Source organism: Cucurbita pepo, chromosome LG11, assembly GCF_002806865.2.
Source record: "Cucurbita pepo subsp. pepo cultivar mu-cu-16 chromosome LG11, ASM280686v2, whole genome shotgun sequence".
Classification (NCBI taxonomy): domain Eukaryota; kingdom Viridiplantae; phylum Streptophyta; class Magnoliopsida; order Cucurbitales; family Cucurbitaceae; genus Cucurbita; species Cucurbita pepo.
Window position 1 is genome coordinate 9,357,363 of NC_036648.1, and position 20,877 is coordinate 9,378,239.

The 20,877-nt window shown below is 30.9% G+C and overlaps 2 protein-coding genes across 4 annotated transcripts; both read left to right on the plus strand.

Moving 5' to 3' along the window:
• Window positions 1-1,757: 1,757 nt before the first annotated feature.
• On the plus strand, window positions 1,758-5,583 carry LOC111804868. Of its 3 annotated transcripts, none has more exons than XM_023689675.1 (11): window positions 1,758-2,080; window positions 2,440-2,513; window positions 2,624-2,735; window positions 2,876-3,110; window positions 3,267-3,371; window positions 3,509-3,637; window positions 3,953-4,002; window positions 4,082-4,179; window positions 4,317-4,487; window positions 4,566-4,679; window positions 4,908-5,583. In XM_023689675.1, exons 2-11 carry the CDS (start codon window positions 2,466-2,468, stop codon window positions 5,403-5,405), a joined length of 1,560 nt encoding a protein of 519 aa, XP_023545443.1. In that variant the 5' UTR covers window positions 1,758-2,080; window positions 2,440-2,465; the 3' UTR covers window positions 5,406-5,583. The 3 variants fall into 3 exon arrangements, with proteins under 3 accessions (XP_023545443.1, XP_023545442.1, XP_023545441.1); XM_023689674.1 differs by having other exon boundaries at window positions 1,759-2,080; window positions 2,452-2,513; window positions 4,317-4,503; window positions 4,582-4,679; XM_023689673.1 differs by having other exon boundaries at window positions 1,759-2,080; window positions 2,452-2,513.
• A 9,957-nt stretch (window positions 5,584-15,540) lies between these two features.
• LOC111805788 (ethylene-responsive transcription factor ERF039-like) lies at window positions 15,541-16,401 on the plus strand. The gene has a single exon (XM_023691020.1). It carries the CDS (start codon window positions 15,641-15,643, stop codon window positions 16,370-16,372), a length of 732 nt encoding a protein of 243 aa, XP_023546788.1. The 5' UTR covers window positions 15,541-15,640; the 3' UTR covers window positions 16,373-16,401.
• Window positions 16,402-20,877: the final 4,476 nt, after the last annotated feature.

Below are 20,877 nucleotides of genomic sequence, written 5' to 3' on the forward strand. Positions count from 1 at the left end.
CTAAATTTTTAAATAATAATAATAAAAATAAATTAAATTAAATTAAAAAAAGAAAAAANTAACTTTAATTTTTTAAAAAAGTATTACCACACCCTTAAAAAAAATTTAAAAACTTCAAAAAGTTAATTTTTAATAAAATAATTTACGAGGTCCTGAAACGATTTTCATTTGAATTTTTTTTACAGATTAACACAACTTATTTTCAATATTTTTTTTAACGTAATACTAATAGTAAATATATTTTTAAATTTTTTAAAAAAAAGTTAAAAAATAAAAAATAAATTTTTTTTGTAATATATATTTAAAGTTTAATAATATTTTTATTAGATAAAATATAAAGTTAGAGAAATATTTTTATTAATTTAGCCTAAAATAAAATAAGTTTGAAAATGATTATATGACATTATTTTAAAAAGTTTGGTCAAATAATATTTTGTCACCATCTATAAAATTATCCAAAGTTATAAGGTTGTTTTGAATTGGAATTTAAATTTGGCTTTAAGCTATGATGCTATCCACTTCCACAAAACCCGCTGCAAAGGAAATCTGCCCTCACTCAAAAATCTCCACCTGTAACATCATTATGCCTCGCCTCACACACATAAGCACCGCAATAAGACACCACACCATAATTCAAATCCCCAAGACTTACTATTAAATTCCTTCATTTTTTTTCATTTTAAGCCTTTCTTATTTTAAAATTCAAATACTTTAAATATTTAAATGCTTCATATCAAGGATATTTTAAAATATTAATGTCTTTTTTTTCAATAAAATTTATGAAAATATTATTCTATCTTCGAGTGTTTATGTACTAATTTAATATAATATATTTAATGTAATGGGTTAATAATTAAAGTTATGAATATAGTTTTTTTATATTTTTATATAAATATTAATTTCGAATTTTATTTATTTTAAAAGAGATAATTATATAATTGATAATATTTGAAAATGCCAGTGATATTCATTTGTGATTTCTTGTTTATTTATTTAAATATATTTTTAAAATTATATATATATATATATATATATATATATATATATATATATATANGAGGGCTTTACTTCTCTTTGTGAGCTTATGAACTCTAATAGATAGTACTGTGAGAATCGACTACACATAACAATCAAACCTAAATTTATCGAATAGGCTCGAAAGAAGAATGGAATGAATTGAATGATGAATAACCGGGAAGGGTTTGACTTGATCGAGGACTTTACTTCTTTTCGTGAGCTCATAAACTCTAACAGTGGATAGTAGTACTAAAAGAAGTGAAGAACAATCAAACCTAATTTCTCGAATCAGCTCAAAAGAAGAATGGAACGGATTGAATGATGAATAACCGAAAAGGATTTGACCTAACCGAGGGCTTTACTTTTTTTCGTGAACTCATGAACTCTAACAGTGGAAAGTACCGAAAAAAGTGAAGAACAATCAAACCTAAATTTCTCTGGGCTCGAAAGAAGAATGCAATGAATTAAATGATGAATAACTGGGAAGGGTTTGACCTGATCATGGGCTTTACTTTTTTTCGTGAGCTCATGAACTATGACTGTGGAGAGTACCGAAAGAAAGAATCGACTACCAAGAACAATCAAACCTAAATTTTTAAATAATAATAATAAAAATAAATTAAATTAAATTAAAAAAAGAAAAAAAAAAATTCTGATCAAGAACCCATCTCCATAATTTGCAAATTCGTCCAAAAAAACTGGAAATTTATGCGAATTGGAGATGCCCACGAGCCATTGAGTGCCTTCGATGCGACGTTTGGTGGGCCAACGATGATTCGAAATTAAAGCTACTGGATAAAGATCATCCAATGCTTCATTCCTTCCACATGACTCTTCTCTTTATATCGGTTAGTTTTTTTTTGTTTTTTTAATTTTCTCTCACTTTTTATCAGTTCCAATGCTCTTTTTTCCCCTTCTCTTTGCGTGTTCTTTCGTTTTCGGTTCATCATTGCCGAAAAATGCAGCTCTCTCGCTCTCTCTATTTAAGTTTTTGGATCGATTTCGTCTCCGAAGAATGTTTTGATTCCGTTCTCTTCAATCGCTCTACAGAATCGCTTCTCTTGTAAGTACTTCCCTTCTGAAACCTTATGGTTTTGGTTCTTCGTTTCTGCTTCTTACGAGATTTTTATTCTTATTTGTTGGCTTTTGAATGTTGTTTTTGGAAATTTGCTGTTTATTTCTCTTCGATGTTCTTATTTTCGAGAAGGATCATGAATCAAAGCCAAAATAAATCTAGGAGTTCTCGATTTTATGGAAATGTTAGTGTTATGTGCGCATTAGCAGTATTTGGTTGATATTTTTTTACTATATGATGGAGATATCAACATTGAAATGATTGGATACTTAATTGCTACTCTCATATAGTATGCTAAATGTTGCCGAATTCTTCTGCTTCTACTCATCATATTGTGAAATTATGAGCTATAATCGCAGAAATTGAAGATTGGATGGGAGATGTACACACTCAGAATGAACTATATGAGATTGCTTCCGCTGTGAGTGCTAATTTTGCAAATCGGTTTCGAGTTTGTATAATGTGCTCGATTTTCTTTAGAACATATCAAGACTGGCCTTCCAGATCTCATATTGCTGCTATTCATCTCAGGCACATGGTGATACTCTTCAAATCTTCAGTATTGTATCACCATTGGATGAGATTTGTACTCATCTCTTGGCATTGGCTAGTTACATAACTCGTCGATTCGTTGGATTTATCGGTACGGTTTGTTAATTCTCGCATGTAGTATCACTTAGTTTCTTATTTCTCTGCCTTTCTTGATTGCATCCTTATAGTAAAGATGGACAATACATTCCTATAACTGTTGTACTTTAACCGTTTTGGTGTTGCTTGTGGCAGAGGATCTTGTAGCCCGAGATGTCGACAGATTTCTCACCGACCATATCATCATTCCGCTAGGAGCTTGTTTGAATCCCTCTGGTCAGAACAGGCAGAGATCTGTTTCGGAAGGTTCATCATCCTTCATACCTTGCATTGCGGGTGCCTCGGATTCAAGGAACGGTTTGCTCGTAGATAGAACATCAGATGTAGAAAGTATTTTTAGTTACGAGGTTGCTTCTCCCATTTTTCAAGGGTAATTGACAGGTTCTTTTTGCTAGAAAGTCCTATAAAAAGTAGTCTCATTGAACCTAGAAGATCTAATTTTATAGTTTTTACTGTTATTCTGTGAAATAAGCTTAGAACTTCATGTTCAACTATATTCAGTCCGGCCATTTTTTTTTTGGTGTAGGTTGATGCTCCCATTATACGGTTTACAGTTTGTTCAAAAATTAGCATTATGCTTCCTGAGAGATTGTTTCTCGTGCATTCAATGGGTCGAACTCCGCCTTTCAAAGTAAGAAAACATATTCTTGAACGTATGCTCTTTTCTCATGGACCGACGTTCGAATCTATATACTTTGTGTTATTTAATTTCTTTGAACTCGGATCGATCTTCACGTTGATAACTGACTGATTTTTTATTTGGTACAGTGTAATATTTAGAATTCGAAAAACCTTGATCGGTTCGTCGGAAGATATTGGATGGCTGCAAAACACTCCTGGTATGCCTCCTGTTGTTGATGGAACAGAAAGATTCTTGGAATTGCTCTCTGAGATAAGGTTATAATCTTCACAAACTTCATACATATAATACATTTTTTGAATCTGGTAGGCTTAATTCATACTCTTGTGACGTATTCAATAGCGGATCGAATTCTCTACGACTATTTAGTTCAAACTCCGAGTAATGACTATCGAGTTATTCGTCATGGTGTTTGTTCGATGATGTTGTTTATTTTGAATCANGAGTTTTTCGTCATGGTGTTTGTTCGATGATGTTGTTTATTTTGAATCACGTTTTCTTAAACTATGATATATATTCTCCTTTTGTATTCAAGATTTCTTAAATTTTCGACTCCATTTGTTTCGATTTAGGAACGGAGAACACAAACTACCGAACTCGTTTGTTTATTTATTAATTCCAGGTAGAAGAAGAGCTTTGATTTGTTTTGATCATTTTGATGTGTTTCTTTCACCATTGTAATGCAAATTTTGACTTCCCAGGTCTATTTAGCAATCATGGTCCCTTGTATTTTGTGGGAACCAAGAGATTTTTTTCAAAGATGGGCCTTACTTGCCATATTGCAAAAATTCATAGTGAGGTAATAAATTATCTCCCTTCTGATGGTATGTGCATCGAACGAACGAACGAATAAACGAACTGGACCGATCAAATGTATACTGGTTTTGTTTCCCAATTATAGATTTGTTTGTTTGAACTCCTTCTCCGTGCTTAAAGGCGTCTGTAGAACACAATGCCTGGGAGCTAAAAGAATACGTCGAGGAGCTTTACTGGGGCTCGGGCAAGCGAGTGATGCTGCTCGGACATAGCAAGGGTGGGGTTGATGCTGCTGCTGCATTATCAATCTACTGCAATGAGTTGAAGGATAAAGTTGCTGGCTTGGCTCTGGTACAAAGTCCATATGGTGGAACACCATTGGCTTCGGATTTCCTTCGCGACGNGGATAAAGTTGCTGGCTTGGCTCTGGTACAAAGCCCATATGGTGGAACACCATTGGCTTCGGATTTCCTTCGCGACGGGCAGGTTGCTGACAAAGAGACGCGGAGGATCATGGAGCTCTTAATATGCAAGATCATCAAGGTTGTATTTTCTTTTGCCTTTTCAATTGCTTCGTTGTCAGGGATAGTTGTCGGTCTGATGAGGCGAGGAAAAGGAGAAAAAACGACGAGTCTATGCACTTCTCGACATTTTTCGTGAAAATTATGGAACATATGATAGATAGATAGATAGATAGATAGATAACTTATCTTCAGCTTCAGGAATGCCGTGTTGTTTCTTTATTGGAATCTTTGATTTATGTTTTTGTAGGGCGACATTCGAGCATTGGAGGATCTAACGTACGAGAAGCGGAAGGAATTCATCTCAAATCACGACCTCCCGGAGAACATACCAATACTCTCCTTCCACTCTGAAGCACATGTTGCACCAGGAGTTCTTGCTACAATGACTCAGATAGCTCATGCTGAGCTACCTTGGCTACCTCTTCCAAGTTCTTGGACAGAATCCGACACGGTGGTGCAGGGCGGGCGGCGTGTTCCAGTAGTGATTCCCCTTTCTGCTGTCATGGCATTGTGTGCTCTTCATTTGCAGCTTCGGTACGGAGAGAAGAGCGACGGTTTGGTGACATGTCGTGATGCTGAAGTTCCTGGCTCGGTCATTGTGAGACCGAGCCAGAAGCTCGATCACGCTTGGATGGTTTACTCTTCCAGGACTAAGAATGCAGGTGATCCTGATGCTTGTGAGATGTGTGAGGCAATCTTGACACTGCTTGTGGAGCTTGGGATGAGAACGAAACAAGTCAAATAGAGATGATGGCTTTCTTGTAATTCTTCCCCAAATCAGACCCAAATTCGTCCATCGGAAATTCCAGTGAAAATTTCCCGGTGCACTTGAATATTGAAAACCGGCCGCTTTTTTCATACGACGGGTCGGCTGGGAGATTTGGATTTCAGAAACCAAATGTTGCTTGATTTTATTGTTGACGACATGTAGTTTTGCTCCCTTTTTTTTAAATCTATTTAAAATTTCAATATTTTTTTAGTGCAGGCTTGTTTTTAATCAAAACATGAGAACAGTAGCAATGTAGCCTCACAATTACTTAGGAAGTGAATTGAAAATTTTAAAATTAAAATAAAATAATTAATTTTTTAAAACTAAGTGAAATAACAAAANCGGTCTGATGAGGCGAGGAAAAGGAGAAAAAACGACGAGTCTATGCACTTCTCGACATTTTTCGTGAAAATTATGGAACATATGATAGATAGATAGATAGATAGATAGATAACTTATCTTCAGCTTCAGGAATGCCGTGTTGTNTGGTCTGATGAGGCAAGGAAAAGGAGAAAAAACGACGAGTCTGTACACTTCTTGACATTTTTCGTGAAAATTATGGAACATATGATAGATAGATAGATAGATAGATAACTTATCTTCAGCTTCAGGAATGCCGTGTTGTTTCTTTATTGGAATCTTTGATTTATGTTTTTGTAGGGCGACATTCGAGCATTGGAGGATCTAACGTACGAGAAGCGGAAGGAATTCATCTCAAATCACGACCTCCCGGAGAACATACCAATACTCTCCTTCCACTCTGAAGCACATGTTGCACCAGGAGTTCTTGCTACAATGACTCAGATAGCTCATGCTGAGCTACCTTGGCTACCTCTTCCAAGTTCTTGGACAGAATCCGACACGGTGGTGCAGGGCGGGCGGCGTGTTCCAGTAGTGATTCCCCTTTCTGCTGTCATGGCATTGTGTGCTCTTCATTTGCAGCTTCGGTACGGAGAGAAGAGCGACGGTTTGGTGACATGTCGTGATGCTGAAGTTCCTGGCTCGGTCATTGTGAGACCGAGCCAGAAGCTCGATCACGCTTGGATGGTTTACTCTTCCAGGACTAAGAATGCAGGTGATCCTGATGCTTGTGAGATGTGTGAGGCAATCTTGACACTGCTTGTGGAGCTTGGGATGAGAACGAAACAAGTCAAATAGAGATGATGGCTTTCTTGTAATTCTTCCCCAAATCAGACCCAAATTCGTCCATCGGAAATTCCAGTGAAAATTTCCCGGTGCACTTGAATATTGAAAACCGGCCGCTTTTTTCATACGACGGGTCGGCTGGGAGATTTGGATTTCAGAAACCAAATGTTGCTTGATTTTATTGTTGACGACATGTAGTTTTGCTCCCTTTTTTTTAAATCTATTTAAAATTTCAATATTTTTTTAGTGCAGGCTTGTTTTTAATCAAAACATGAGAACAGTAGCAATGTAGCCTCACAATTACTTAGGAAGTGAATTGAAAATTTTAAAATTAAAATAAAATAATTAATTTTTTAAAACTAAGTGAAATAACAAAAGAGGAAGTGTTTGAGGTGATTCTGGCAAAATTAAAATACTATACAAGTAAGTTTAGACGATTCAAACAATTCAAGCAACTTAACTATAGTTAATAATTATTAGTTAAGGTGTTCGGGAAAGTACGAGTCAATATATTAATATTTCTAATTTAGATGGCATTTCGAACACGATCAAATCTTACGAGTCAATATATCAATATTTCTATGGCATTTCGAACACAATCAAATCTTACGAGTCAATATATCAATATTTCTAATCTAGATGGCATTTCGAACACGATCAAATCTTACAAGTCAATATATCAATATTTCTATGGCATTTCGAACACGATCAAATCTTACGAGTCAATATATCAATATTTCTAATCTATATGGCATTTCAAACACGATCAAATCTATAATTTTTTCCTTAATTAGCTAACATGAGACTACTCCTAATAGTCCTCAACTTTAGACGTCAACTAGTAATAAGTAATAAATAATGTAATTGTCATTTTCTAAATATATGATTTATATTTTAACTTGAATTCACTATTCTTTTCAATAATTTCTATACTTTTAATTTAATATAGAGGCAAACAAATAAAATACAAACAATATAAAACATGCTATAATANTTCTGAAGCACATGTTACACCAGGAGTTCTTGCTACAATGACTCAGATAGCTCATGCTGANGTTCATGTGCATCTAAGATGATTGTGCGATTAAGAACTATTCAAACCCCTTAAAAAAAATTGCAAAAATATCCCTAAATTACATTAAATTTGTTGAAATAACCCTAAATTATATAAAATTTACACATAAATTATTAGTATTTATTTCAATCGATCCTTTAATTAATTAATTAATTTATTTATTTAAAATTGTTGTGGGTGTTATATTTGGTTAGTTTAAATAAATAAATATGTGGGGCCCACTNGAGCTACCTTGGCTACCTCTTCCAAGTTCTTGGACAGAATCCGACACGGTGGTGCAGGGCGGGCGGCGTGTTCCAGTAGTGATTCCCCTTTCTGCTGTCATGGCATTGTGTGCTCTTCATTTGCAGCTTCGGTACGGAGAGAAGAGCGACGGTTTGGTGACATGTCGTGATGCTGAAGTTCCTGGCTCGGTCATTGTGAGACCGAGCCAGAAGCTCGATCACGCTTGGATGGTTTACTCTTCCAGGACTAAGAATGCAGGTGATCCTGATGCTTGTGAGATGTGTGAGGCAATCTTGACACTGCTTGTGGAGCTTGGGATGAGAACGAAACAAGTCAAATAGAGATGATGGCTTTCTTGTAATTCTTCCCCAAATCAGACCCAAATTCGTCCATCGGAAATTCCAGTGAAAATTTCCCGGTGCACTTGAATATTGAAAACCGGCCGCTTTTTTCATACGACGGGTCGGCTGGGAGATTTGGATTTCAGAAACCAAATGTTGCTTGATTTTATTGTTGACGACATGTAGTTTTGCTCCCTTTTTTTTAAATCTATTTAAAATTTCAATATTTTTTTAGTGCAGGCTTGTTTTTAATCAAAACATGAGAACAGTAGCAATGTAGCCTCACAATTACTTAGGAAGTGAATTGAAAATTTTAAAATTAAAATAAAATAATTAATTTTTTAAAACTAAGTGAAATAACAAAAGAGGAAGTGTTTGAGGTGATTCTGGCAAAATTAAAATACTATACAAGTAAGTTTAGACGATTCAAACAATTCAAGCAACTTAACTATAGTTAATAATTATTAGTTAAGGTGTTCGGGAAAGTACGAGTCAATATATTAATATTTCTAATTTAGATGGCATTTCGAACACGATCAAATCTTACGAGTCAATATATCAATATTTCTATGGCATTTCGAACACAATCAAATCTTACGAGTCAATATATCAATATTTCTAATCTAGATGGCATTTCGAACACGATCAAATCTTACAAGTCAATATATCAATATTTCTATGGCATTTCGAACACGATCAAATCTTACGAGTCAATATATCAATATTTCTAATCTATATGGCATTTCAAACACGATCAAATCTATAATTTTTTCCTTAATTAGCTAACATGAGACTACTCCTAATAGTCCTCAACTTTAGACGTCAACTAGTAATAAGTAATAAATAATGTAATTGTCATTTTCTAAATATATGATTTATATTTTAACTTGAATTCACTATTCTTTTCAATAATTTCTATACTTTTAATTTAATATAGAGGCAAACAAATAAAATACAAACAATATAAAACATGCTATAATATTAGCTACACGACAATGTATTTTTCATTGTGGGACCCACCAACATGTATTTTTGATTGTGGGACTCACCAACATCAAACACGTACTCATAAATTTCGTGTTCATGTGCATCTAAGATGATTGTGCGATTAAGAACTATTCAAACCCCTTAAAAAAAATTGCAAAAATATCCCTAAATTACATTAAATTTGTTGAAATAACCCTAAATTATATAAAATTTACACATAAATTATTAGTATTTATTTCAATCGATCCTTTAATTAATTAATTAATTTATTTATTTAAAATTGTTGTGGGTGTTATATTTGGTTAGTTTAAATAAATAAATATGTGGGGCCCACTACCAGCTGAAACGTGCCGAAATTGTTGAAGCAAGAAAGACAAGGACGAAGTACCCCATCTGAAAAGGATCTATCGTGGATGGGGCCCATGATATGAAAATGGGCCTATTTCTAGATGGGGCCCATGACAAATTCTTTGTCATAAAAGCCCAACAACCCCATTATGTATCGACTCCAACATTAAATTGTGGTAGGCCCATGGGCCCTCAGCCCATTAAGAGGAGTGATAACTAAGGCCCATGAAATGACAGTTCACGTAAATAGGAAGAGAGTAATACCATGGGAACAACGTTATAATTTCTACACCCCCATACAAATAACACTGTTCTTAATTATTTATTATTTTTCATTTTTAAAAAAGTTATGAACATGCAGTAAAATTTTTACCGACACATCAATTTTTTTTTTATTAAAACTTGTTTATAAAAAGTTTATGTATTATCAAATTATTATTTTATCGATATAATTCGACACATAAACATGTCACATACTCGTAAAAAAAAATCAATTTCTTATCCGTTTAAAATAATTATTTTATATTTTTAGATAAATTATTTAATAAAATAATAAATTTTACAACGAAAAACATTTAAAATATATTCATATTGGCATACCTAATATTTCTTATAACTTAATTTATAACAATTTTCGCACTGAACCCACAAAATGTTCCGTGTAATTTTTTGTAGAGCTCTTGATAAAATTTTCTGTAGAATTGACTATTTTATTAAAATGGGGCAACTACTCCAGTTGGCTTCAAGTCGTTATTGATGGTGATAACTTTGGGTGTAAGCTTAAAACTTTGGCAATAAGGCGTCGTTTCCTTCTTTGCTAAATGTTTTAAGCACGTGGGAATTTATCAATTATCTCTCTCCGATGAGCCGTGTTGATAAAAAGACTAACAAAGTCCATACGTTGGAATTAATGAACAAAAGCGATATTGAAAAAAAATATTCGTATGATCCAAATGAAGAGCCAAAAATGTCGTTTTCTAAAATGAATGGCTGAAAAAAAACTATCTTTTACCATATAGATCTCGAAAAGTTACACATGGTAAAAAAACATAAGATCTAAACACAAGAAAGAGTTCAATCTCGAGTATTTTGGTGGGTCTTATTGTTTTTATTCTCACTTTTAATTCGAAATATTTTATAGTAATAATTAGGTAAAAGGAAATGAATTTATAAAATTGATAAATTTGTAAAAATAAAAAATAATAAATAAATATTTGGTCCACATATTAAATATAGGAAAGGGTTTTGATCCAACCTTGCATCAACCACTTCTCCAAGTATTCACTTTTCAATCACTATTGCATTAATATTTTCAAACAATAATTGTTATAAATTATTCCATTATTCTCCCATATTTTAAATATTATACATTTTATATATAAAAAAATTAAACCATTATTTACAATAATAATAATAATAATAATAATAATAATAATAATGTAAATTAATATCATACCTGATGTGTAATAAAATAAATTTGGTAAATATGGTTGAAGGAGTTAGAAGACCGGTTCAGTTGGACCGGCTTGTTTGAGTCAGTTTAACCGGTTTGGTCCATTTAATTCTTTTTTTTTTTTTTTTTTTTANCATTTTCAACTATAATAATATTTATTTTGAATTTAGAGCTTAATTTGAAGAATTTAAAGAAGAAAAATCCTATAGGAGAAACGAGCCTTTTAAGGGAGGTAAATCACTTTTAATAATATTATGCTATGAAAAAAAATAGAGTGTTTTTTATTTAATTGTTTAAAATCCTTAATTTAAATGATGAATTGGAATAAATTTAAAAATATGACATCCATTACGTAAAATATAAATGATTAGCGGAATAAATAAAGTTATAGGACGAAATGTAAGTTGTAGTATTGTTTTAAACCTAAACAATATGTATGTGATTTTTACTAGGGTTGTGTCCTATATAATGTGTGCCCACACATAGGGCACTTACTATATGTACCCGATCATAGTAGGGTAGTAGTGTAATGACTACAAGGCTACTCTTTACATGTACATTTATGCGATTATATTAGATAGGGGTTTACACGAGTTCGGTTCGGTTTGGTTAGAGAAATCTTTTGAACCGATTTAAAATTTTAGGTTGGTTGAGTTAGTAACTCGAGCAATACGAATAAATTTAGAACCCAACTCAACCCAACCTTCTATTTTCTGATTGGGAACGATTGTCGGGTCACTTCTTATAATAAAATGTATTTTTTTATGGAAATTGATCCGTTTCTTCGAACAACAATAATTATAGTAGATTTAATTTTTTTTACAAAATATTTATTCATTGATATTTTTAGATAAAATATTTATTTATTGAGACATTAATAACTACTTTTTTTATTACGTTTGTCCCTTTGCCTCCAAAAGTTGTTGCATACCATAAATAAGTATTAATGAACATCTTTGCCAAGTAATCTCAAGAATTAAATATAGCTAATTAAATTAACATTTTAAAATTTAATTCTCTAGCCTGACGTGTCACACATACATTATCATATCTATTTATTTTTAAATTTTAAATCATTATTAGAATTGCACCATTTCCTATTATTTTTAGTTAATAAAATAAATTTTGCATTGAATTTTATAGTAAATATTTCAATTTATTAAAGTTTAGGATAAATATTGTAATATTGTTAAAGTTTAAGGTCCAAATCTTAAATTTTAGGGTAAGATTATTTATTTTATTTTGTTTTTTCTCTGTACGGATAGGTCAAAATGGTATTAATTTGGTCAACAAAAATAATTTAAAATCGTCAAAATTCCAAAAATAAGGGGAAATTAAATTTGGGCCGGGTCCACAGCCCATAGTAGGCTAGTTGATGAGTTCGAAACTCCCTCAACGGAGCTGTCTTGAATTAATATAGATAATTATTTTTTTCACTTTTTAAAAATATATATTTAATTCTAAACAAAACATATTTAATGAAATTATAAAATATTTAAATACCTTAAAATATGGATATTTATTTGTTAAAAGTATTCAATGATTAAGGTTTAATATCGAACATATTAAAATTTAAAACTATATAATTTACTTTTTTTGGTAAAATAATGTTTAATGTTAAAATAAAATAAACGTTCAAAAATTTGTAAAAGAGTTTTCATTTTTTTCTTAATATATATATAATTTAGTGTATTTATTATTAAAATCAGATATTTTATTTTTTATTTATTAGATTAAAAAACATTTTTTTCATGGTAAATAGTTCTTTAAATTTTACTAGAAAAACATGGATATATATATATATATATTGTCTTCTTTCAATAATTAATTGACAAATTATTAAACATTAAATTAAATTTTATATGGAATATTTTAAAATTTTAAAAATAAAAATTAATTTTCAAAACTTGTCTCTTTTTTTTTTTTAAACTTTATGAAAAATTGGATAAAAAAACACGACAAATTAGAAACTTCTGAAAGGTCGAACGTAATACACTACTTGAAACTCCAGTAGGTAAAAATAAAATAAAATAATTAGTTTACTCTTTTTTAGTTCAACGGATCATTAAAAAACGGGAGATTAAAATATTTAACATCTTGGTCGAGAATATGTGTTTTAACATGCTAAGTACACCTAAACTCGACACATTATTTTAACATCAATTTATTTCGAGATGGGAGAAATATTGTTTTTATTTTAAATATTTATAGTAAAAAAGAATAAAGCATAACAATATGATGGGTGTTGGAGGGATGTAGGAAGGAATGCCAAAGTTTTGGCAATGAGTTAAATGCAAAGAGACAAAAAGGATAGGTGAAATTGCAAAGGAACTATTCATTAAAGTTAGCCATTCATTGTGTGGTTCTCATGGGAAGGAGAAAGGGAAATGCCTTTGGAAATTATCATTAATGGCAACCAAACCCATTTCAAGACATCTTTTTTCCCTCTTAGTTTCAAAGGATTTTTTTTTCACATATGATTTCCATTTATTTTATGCCAAAAATGTTGTGATTTTCTAACTTTTTTTATTTATTTATATATATATATATTTTAAATACCTAATATTTATATGTTTTTTAAACTTTCAAAAAGTATTAATAATAAATTAAAATAAAACAAGTTGCTATTAATTTTGGACCGAGACGGTTGTTAATTAAAAAATACGTTTATGGTTGATACCATGGTTTAGAAAATACTAACAAAATTTTAAAAATAACATTAATAATTTAACTTTTTCACACAAAAATTTTTTTATCGTCAATATATGAACGGAAAACGTCTAATTACTTCTAAACATTTTTTAGTTGGATGCTATAGTTAATTTGGAAAGCGTAAAAGTTATATTAATTATTAATTATTCTGTCTACTAATGGAAGTATTTATTAAGTTTTTTTAAAAAATTAAAGATATATATATTTTTTATTTTAAAATAAAAGTTTGAGGTATTAATTAATTTTTTTTTTAAATCTTAACAGTATTTTAGTATTTTAATTTTTTTTAAAAGTTTTTTTTTAAAATAAATAACTAACTGTTTTATATATAAATCTACTAAGAAGATATTTTTTAATTTTATTTTCTTATTAATTTAGAAAAAAATATTAAATGATTTTTTATATTAAATATTTAGAGTTTGTATGATAGTGATTTAAAAGCTTATCTATTAACAGTTCTATGGGTTTGTTTTGGAGTTCTTTTTTTTTTCCTTCAAATAAATTTCTATATATAAAATAATTAAATTGATTTAAATTAAAGAGAAAATAAAATAAAATCTTCAAGAAGATCCCATAAAATTGGAATGCATAATGAGACTAAGGTTAGAAAAATGTTTTAAATTATGCTTGATGTCCAATTATATATTTGTTGATAATTGTTGGAAATTTTTTTACGTAATTAAAGAAATAAACGTGATTTTATATAAAAATAATAATATCACGAACACTTTTTAAAAAATAAAAAATAAAATCACAATGCCTATTTAAAAAAATTAATTAATAAATTGATATAAAATTAAATTTTATATTTGAAGGATCGGTTAATTTTGAAAAACATGTGGTAGTAAATTCTAAATTTTCCAAACAAAAAGAAACGAGTAATAAATTTACAAAACAGAGCACATTTACTTGGCTGTAAAATAATAGTTACAGTCATCAATATTCCTTCTAAATAACTACCAAAAACGGCTGGCACAGAATAAAGTAACTAATGGTTAATATAGAAATAACCCTCGCAAGTAATTGTTGAGCAAGTGAGTCTCACCCAAAGTAGAAAAGTCAACTAATCACCCTCTTGACCAACTCTGAAATCGGAACACGTGTATATTAACCGATTCCATTTATTTTTCCAATTATTAAACTTTAAAACGATATTTGTAATTAATATGTTTGAGCAAATTAATTATTTAATTAGTAAACACATATTTTCTTTTGTTACTCTTACCATTAAAATTAAATTTGAGTTTCCAATTTTGTCCCTTAATTTTGTTTATTGTTTATGATATTTAAATTAAAATAAATGATAATGAGTTCATTCAATATTATCTTCTTTAAACTTTTCGTTTCGAGTTTTTCCTTGAAGTTTTTAGGGTTTAGGGTGTGGGACCCTCTAATCCACGCCTTGAATCCACAACTTTTCAGGGTCCAACGTCCTCACTGACACTCGTCCCCTTCTCCAATCAATATGGGACCTCCCAATCCATCTCCCGTCGGGGCCCGGTGTCCTTGCTGACACTTTGCCTCATGTTCATTCTCCCCTTCGAAGCTCAGCCACTTCATTAGCATATCACCAATGTCTGGCTCTAATACAATTGTAACGATTCAAACCCACCGTTAAAAAATATTGTCTACTTTGGGCTTTCCTTTTGAGTTCCCCTAAGGGTTTTCCAAACGCATCTGCTAGAAAAAGATTTCTATATTCTTACAAAGAATGTTTCGTCTCATCCTCAACCGATACGGAATTTCACGTAAATGTAATGTAATTTTAAACTACAGTTTAATATTTTTGAAATTATTCTCATTCGGATGTATTATTGGTTCATNATTTACTCCTCACTCTCACACACGTTTCCATTATTCTCTCTCTCTTTCGCTCTCTTTCTTCCAATTAATTTCTCACCATAATATCTCCGATCACTCACCAATGTCCAACGCCACCGTGCCGGAGTCCGACTCCGGCGGCTCAAATTCTTCCACCTCCACTTCCTCCTCTTCCTTTTCAACTTCATGTTCCATCTCCTCTCCAACCAAAAAAGCCGGTGTCTGCCGCCCAAAGCGCGCGCGTGAAATCACCACCAACAGTCGCCACCCAATTTACCGCGGCGTCCGAATGAGGGCGTGGGGCAAATGGGTGTCGGAAATTCGAGAGCCAAAGAAGAAGAGCCGGATCTGGCTCGGCACCTTCGCCACACCCGACATGGCAGCACGTGCCCACGACGTAGCCGCACTCACCATCAAAGGCAACTCCGCTATCCTCAACTTCCCCGAACTCGCCGCGTCACTCCCACGCCCGGCTTCCTCCTCCCCTCGCGACGTCCAATCCGCCGCCGCTCTCGCCGCCTCAATGCAACTCCCTAACGCCCCACCTCCACCCCCACCGCCGCCACCACCCTCATCGCCTCCATTTACGTCATCCTCGGAGTTGGACGAGTCGACGCCGGAGGAACTGAGTGAAATCGTAGTGCTGCCGAGTTTGGGAACGAGTTACGAGGAATCATCCGAGTCAGTGACCGAGTTAGTGTTCGACGAGTGGCAATATGGGCTTTGGGATCAAAATCAAAGCTCAAAAGAAGAAGAAGAAGAAGCTTATGAGTTCTTCATAGATCAAATGGCAATGGCGGAAAAATCATTTCAAGCTTTACCCTTCTCGTGGTAACATTAAATTGCTACAAATTCAAGCTGGTTGTGAATTTTCTCTCTCTCTTTAATTTTTTTTTTTTTTTTTAATTTTAAATTAAATGTGAAGTCCTTTTACAATTTTTTTAAAAGGGCTATGAAAAAAATTAAAATTAGGGGTCTTGTCCAAGTGGGTGTTTTCTTCTTGGTTTATAGTTCCATTTCCTCTCTCTCTATTATTCAATTAACTTTTTTTATTTTTATTTTTCATAATTTTCTCCATTTTTTAATTAAATAATTTGTGTGGATTAAAATTAATTAAAAAAATGCTCGAATTTCAACTTAAATAATTGACTTTATGAAAATTTGACTCATAAGCTCAATTTTTTAAAATGTTTTTTTATATTTTTTTACTTTTTAAAAATTATTTAAAAATATTAGTATTAATGAAAATGTGAAAAGAACAAAAGGGAAAAAATAAAAGGAAAGTTAAAAAAAGGGGAGCAAGAGGCGTAGTGATGGTTGTCATTCTTGCATACAATAATGGAGCCAGAAGTCTTTGAGAGCCCACACATATTTATGGTTGGATTTACAGAATTGAGTGCTCAACCAACTGCACGATCAAACTATTTTTATTTTATTTTTTATTTTTTTTTTATTTTCTATTTTTACTAATGAATTCGTTTAATTGAATTTATTTTTTTATGAACGTCGAACTAAAAATATAAAATTAAAATTACAAGAGAGTAATCGAATTATGTTCTAATAATCGAGTGGAACCCACGAGTTATAGTAATGTTGAATTGTTAAGATCACATCGAGTGAAAAAAATAGATCAAGGATTTTTCGTCGGTTTAATTTAATTTTCTTTTAATAAATATTATTATAAAATCATATGCTTTTAAATATGTCCCTATTTTCTCTATAACAAGTTGTTGTAACTTTCCCTTCGTATTTTTTGTCACTTTCATATTTAATTAAAAATCAAGGATTAAAAATACGCTTCTTTTTTATTATTTATTGAAAATGATTGACGTAGAAAAATTAAAAAGCCTACGCGATATTATTTACATATGAAAATGATTGAAATTTGTGTTTTTTTTTTCTTAATTTCATTTACATAAATAAATGACTAAAATTTATAAAATTTGAATGATTAAATTAATTTTTCTAAAATGATAAATAGAAGAGATTAAAAAATATATGTTTTTTAACCAGTTGGGGTTAATTTTTTTTATTTTTACATGGAGTTAATGCATTATTTACTTTTGACGACGCTAATAAATGAATTGTAAATAGATGGAATTGTTTATTATCACATTTAAATCTTTTAATTGTTGTCGTCCTTATCATTTATGTTAGAGAGAGAGAATTACTGTCATAATTAAGAACCAATTATAGTTAGTTGTTGGGCTTGGGTTAGGTTGGGATTAAAAAATACCCATATATAATACGTGGCTTCTGTGGTCCCCACAGTCCTAATCCGTCCGTACACTCCAAGTAGAATCAATTTCATAATATTTGTTTATATTTAATTAATTTAAAATTTAAATTTTTAATGTAATTAATTTTTACGGAACACAAATAATTTTAAAAATTCTACAATTTTCTAAACCTATACATTATTTAAGCTGACGTCACCTTGGTCAAATGTAATAAAAATTGGATATGACTTCAATTATTTCGGTTGGAGGAAAACCCATAAGCAAGAAGAGTTAATAATTATAATTTAAAAGTGCCACTGTTAAATTTTGGATCATAAATAAATATATCAAGTCACCCGATATAGAATTTTTCCACTTTTAATCTATATTGTTCGCTTTTACCTGTTACTTATCGCTATCAACTTCACAATTTAAAACGCGTCTATAGAGAGTAATCTTATAGTGAAATCTCGGGATCCATCCTATGGGGGTCCAACGTCCTCACTAGTATTTGACTCTGACACTGTTTGTAACAGCTCAAGCCCACCGCTAGTAGATATTGTCCACTTTGGCCCCTTATGTATCATCGTCAGCCTTACAATTTTAAAACGCATTTAATTGAGAGAGGTTTCCACGCTCTCCAACCAATATGGAATCTTACAATTTAATAATAATTTAAATTTTTATATTTTTGCACGTATAAGTCGCGTTAGTTAGTTTACTACCACATGTTTTTTTTTTTTTTTCGGANAATGTTGAATTGTTAAGATCACATCGAGTGAAAAAAATAGATCAAGGATTTTTCGTCGGTTTAATTTAATTTTCTTTTAATAAATATTATTATAAAATCATATGCTTTTAAATATGTCCCTATTTTCTCTATAACAAGTTGTTGTAACTTTCCCTTCGTATTTTTTGTCACTTTCATATTTAATTAAAAATCAAGGATTAAAAATACGCTTCTTTTTTATTATTTATTGAAAATGATTGACGTAGAAAAATTAAAAAGCCTACGCGATATTATTTACATATGAAAATGATTGAAATTTGTGTTTTTTTTTTCTTAATTTCATTTACATAAATAAATGACTAAAATTTATAAAATTTGAATGATTAAATTAATTTTTCTAAAATGATAAATAGAAGAGATTAAAAAATATATGTTTTTTAACCAGTTGGGGTTAATTTTTTTTATTTTTACATGGAGTTAATGCATTATTTACTTTTGACGACGCTAATAAATGAATTGTAAATAGATGGAATTGTTTATTATCACATTTAAATCTTTTAATTGTTGTCGTCCTTATCATTTATGTTAGAGAGAGAGAATTACTGTCATAATTAAGAACCAATTATAGTTAGTTGTTGGGCTTGGGTTAGGTTGGGATTAAAAAATACCCATATATAATACGTGGCTTCTGTGGTCCCCACAGTCCTAATCCGTCCGTACACTCCAAGTAGAATCAATTTCATAATATTTGTTTATATTTAATTAATTTAAAATTTAAATTTTTAATGTAATTAATTTTTACGGAACACAAATAATTTTAAAAATTCTACAATTTTCTAAACCTATACATTATTTAAGCTGACGTCACCTTGGTCAAATGTAATAAAAATTGGATATGACTTCAATTATTTCGGTTGGAGGAAAACCCATAAGCAAGAAGAGTTAATAATTATAATTTAAAAGTGCCACTGTTAAATTTTGGATCATAAATAAATATATCAAGTCACCCGATATAGAATTTTTCCACTTTTAATCTATATTGTTCGCTTTTACCTGTTACTTATCGCTATCAACTTCACAATTTAAAACGCGTCTATAGAGAGTAATCTTATAGTGAAATCTCGGGATCCATCCTATGGGGGTCCAACGTCCTCACTAGTATTTGACTCTGACACTGTTTGTAACAGCTCAAGCCCACCGCTAGTAGATATTGTCCACTTTGGCCCCTTATGTATCATCGTCAGCCTTACAATTTTAAAACGCATTTAATTGAGAGAGGTTTCCACGCTCTCCAACCAATATGGAATCTTACAATTTAATAATAATTTAAATTTTTATATTTTTGCACGTATAAGTCGCGTTAGTTAGTTTACTACCACATGTTTTTTTTTTTTTTTCGGAATAAAATTGAATGGGGATATCAATAATGATATATAATATATAGTTTTTATGTGGTCCATATATAGTAAATTTGAGAAGAAAATATAAGTTTGACCACTTAATAAAATGTCATAAAATGATGAGAGCTTGGTAGGTTACAGCCTAGCTTAGGGTTTCATTAACTTCTTCACAAACAATAGTCATTTTCAAAATTGATTCACAAAATTTAGTTGGTGGAAATTAAATGAGATTCATGCATTACACCCAATACATTACATATAAAAGAAAAAGTTTAAGGTCGTTAATATCTTTACTTTCGTACGTTTCGTTACTATTTTTTATCACTCATAAATCTTTTATTTATCGGAATATTGAACGAAAAGTGAAACCTAAAATGATATGACGGCGACCAACTAAAACGAAACTCGAGCCCAAATATTACCATACTATTATAGGTCACTGAAACGAAACTCGGGTCTAGGTTTCAATTTGAAAATTGGGTCCAAACCTTTAGTACTTCCACAACGTTCCATATCACCGCGTCACACATGTTATTGATTAAATTTTCATCCCAATTCAAAAATATATATATATATTTCAAAATAAAAGACAAAATTGAAGAGTTTTTTTTTTTTCACTAAATTAATATAAAAAAATTAATGATTTTCATCCAAAATTAACCATAAAAATATATTTTTATAATGGGTATTTTTTAGATTTTTTTTTTTAAATTAGAGGGTATTATTGTAATTTTCTTAAAAAATTAGAGATATTTTTTTAGATAAATTAGAAAGGATAAAGTTATTTTCATTAATTGATTTTTTTTTAAATACAATTTAGCCCTAAAAATTCTTAATGATAAAATTGACAAGTGACTATGAGATGTGGCTTTTGACAACAATACCCCTAATGCAAACATTGATGTCCATTTGGAAAAGCCACAACCAAACAAGGAACCGACGTGACAAAACAACCAACACTCTTTTTTTTTTTTTTTTTTTATTTTTTTCC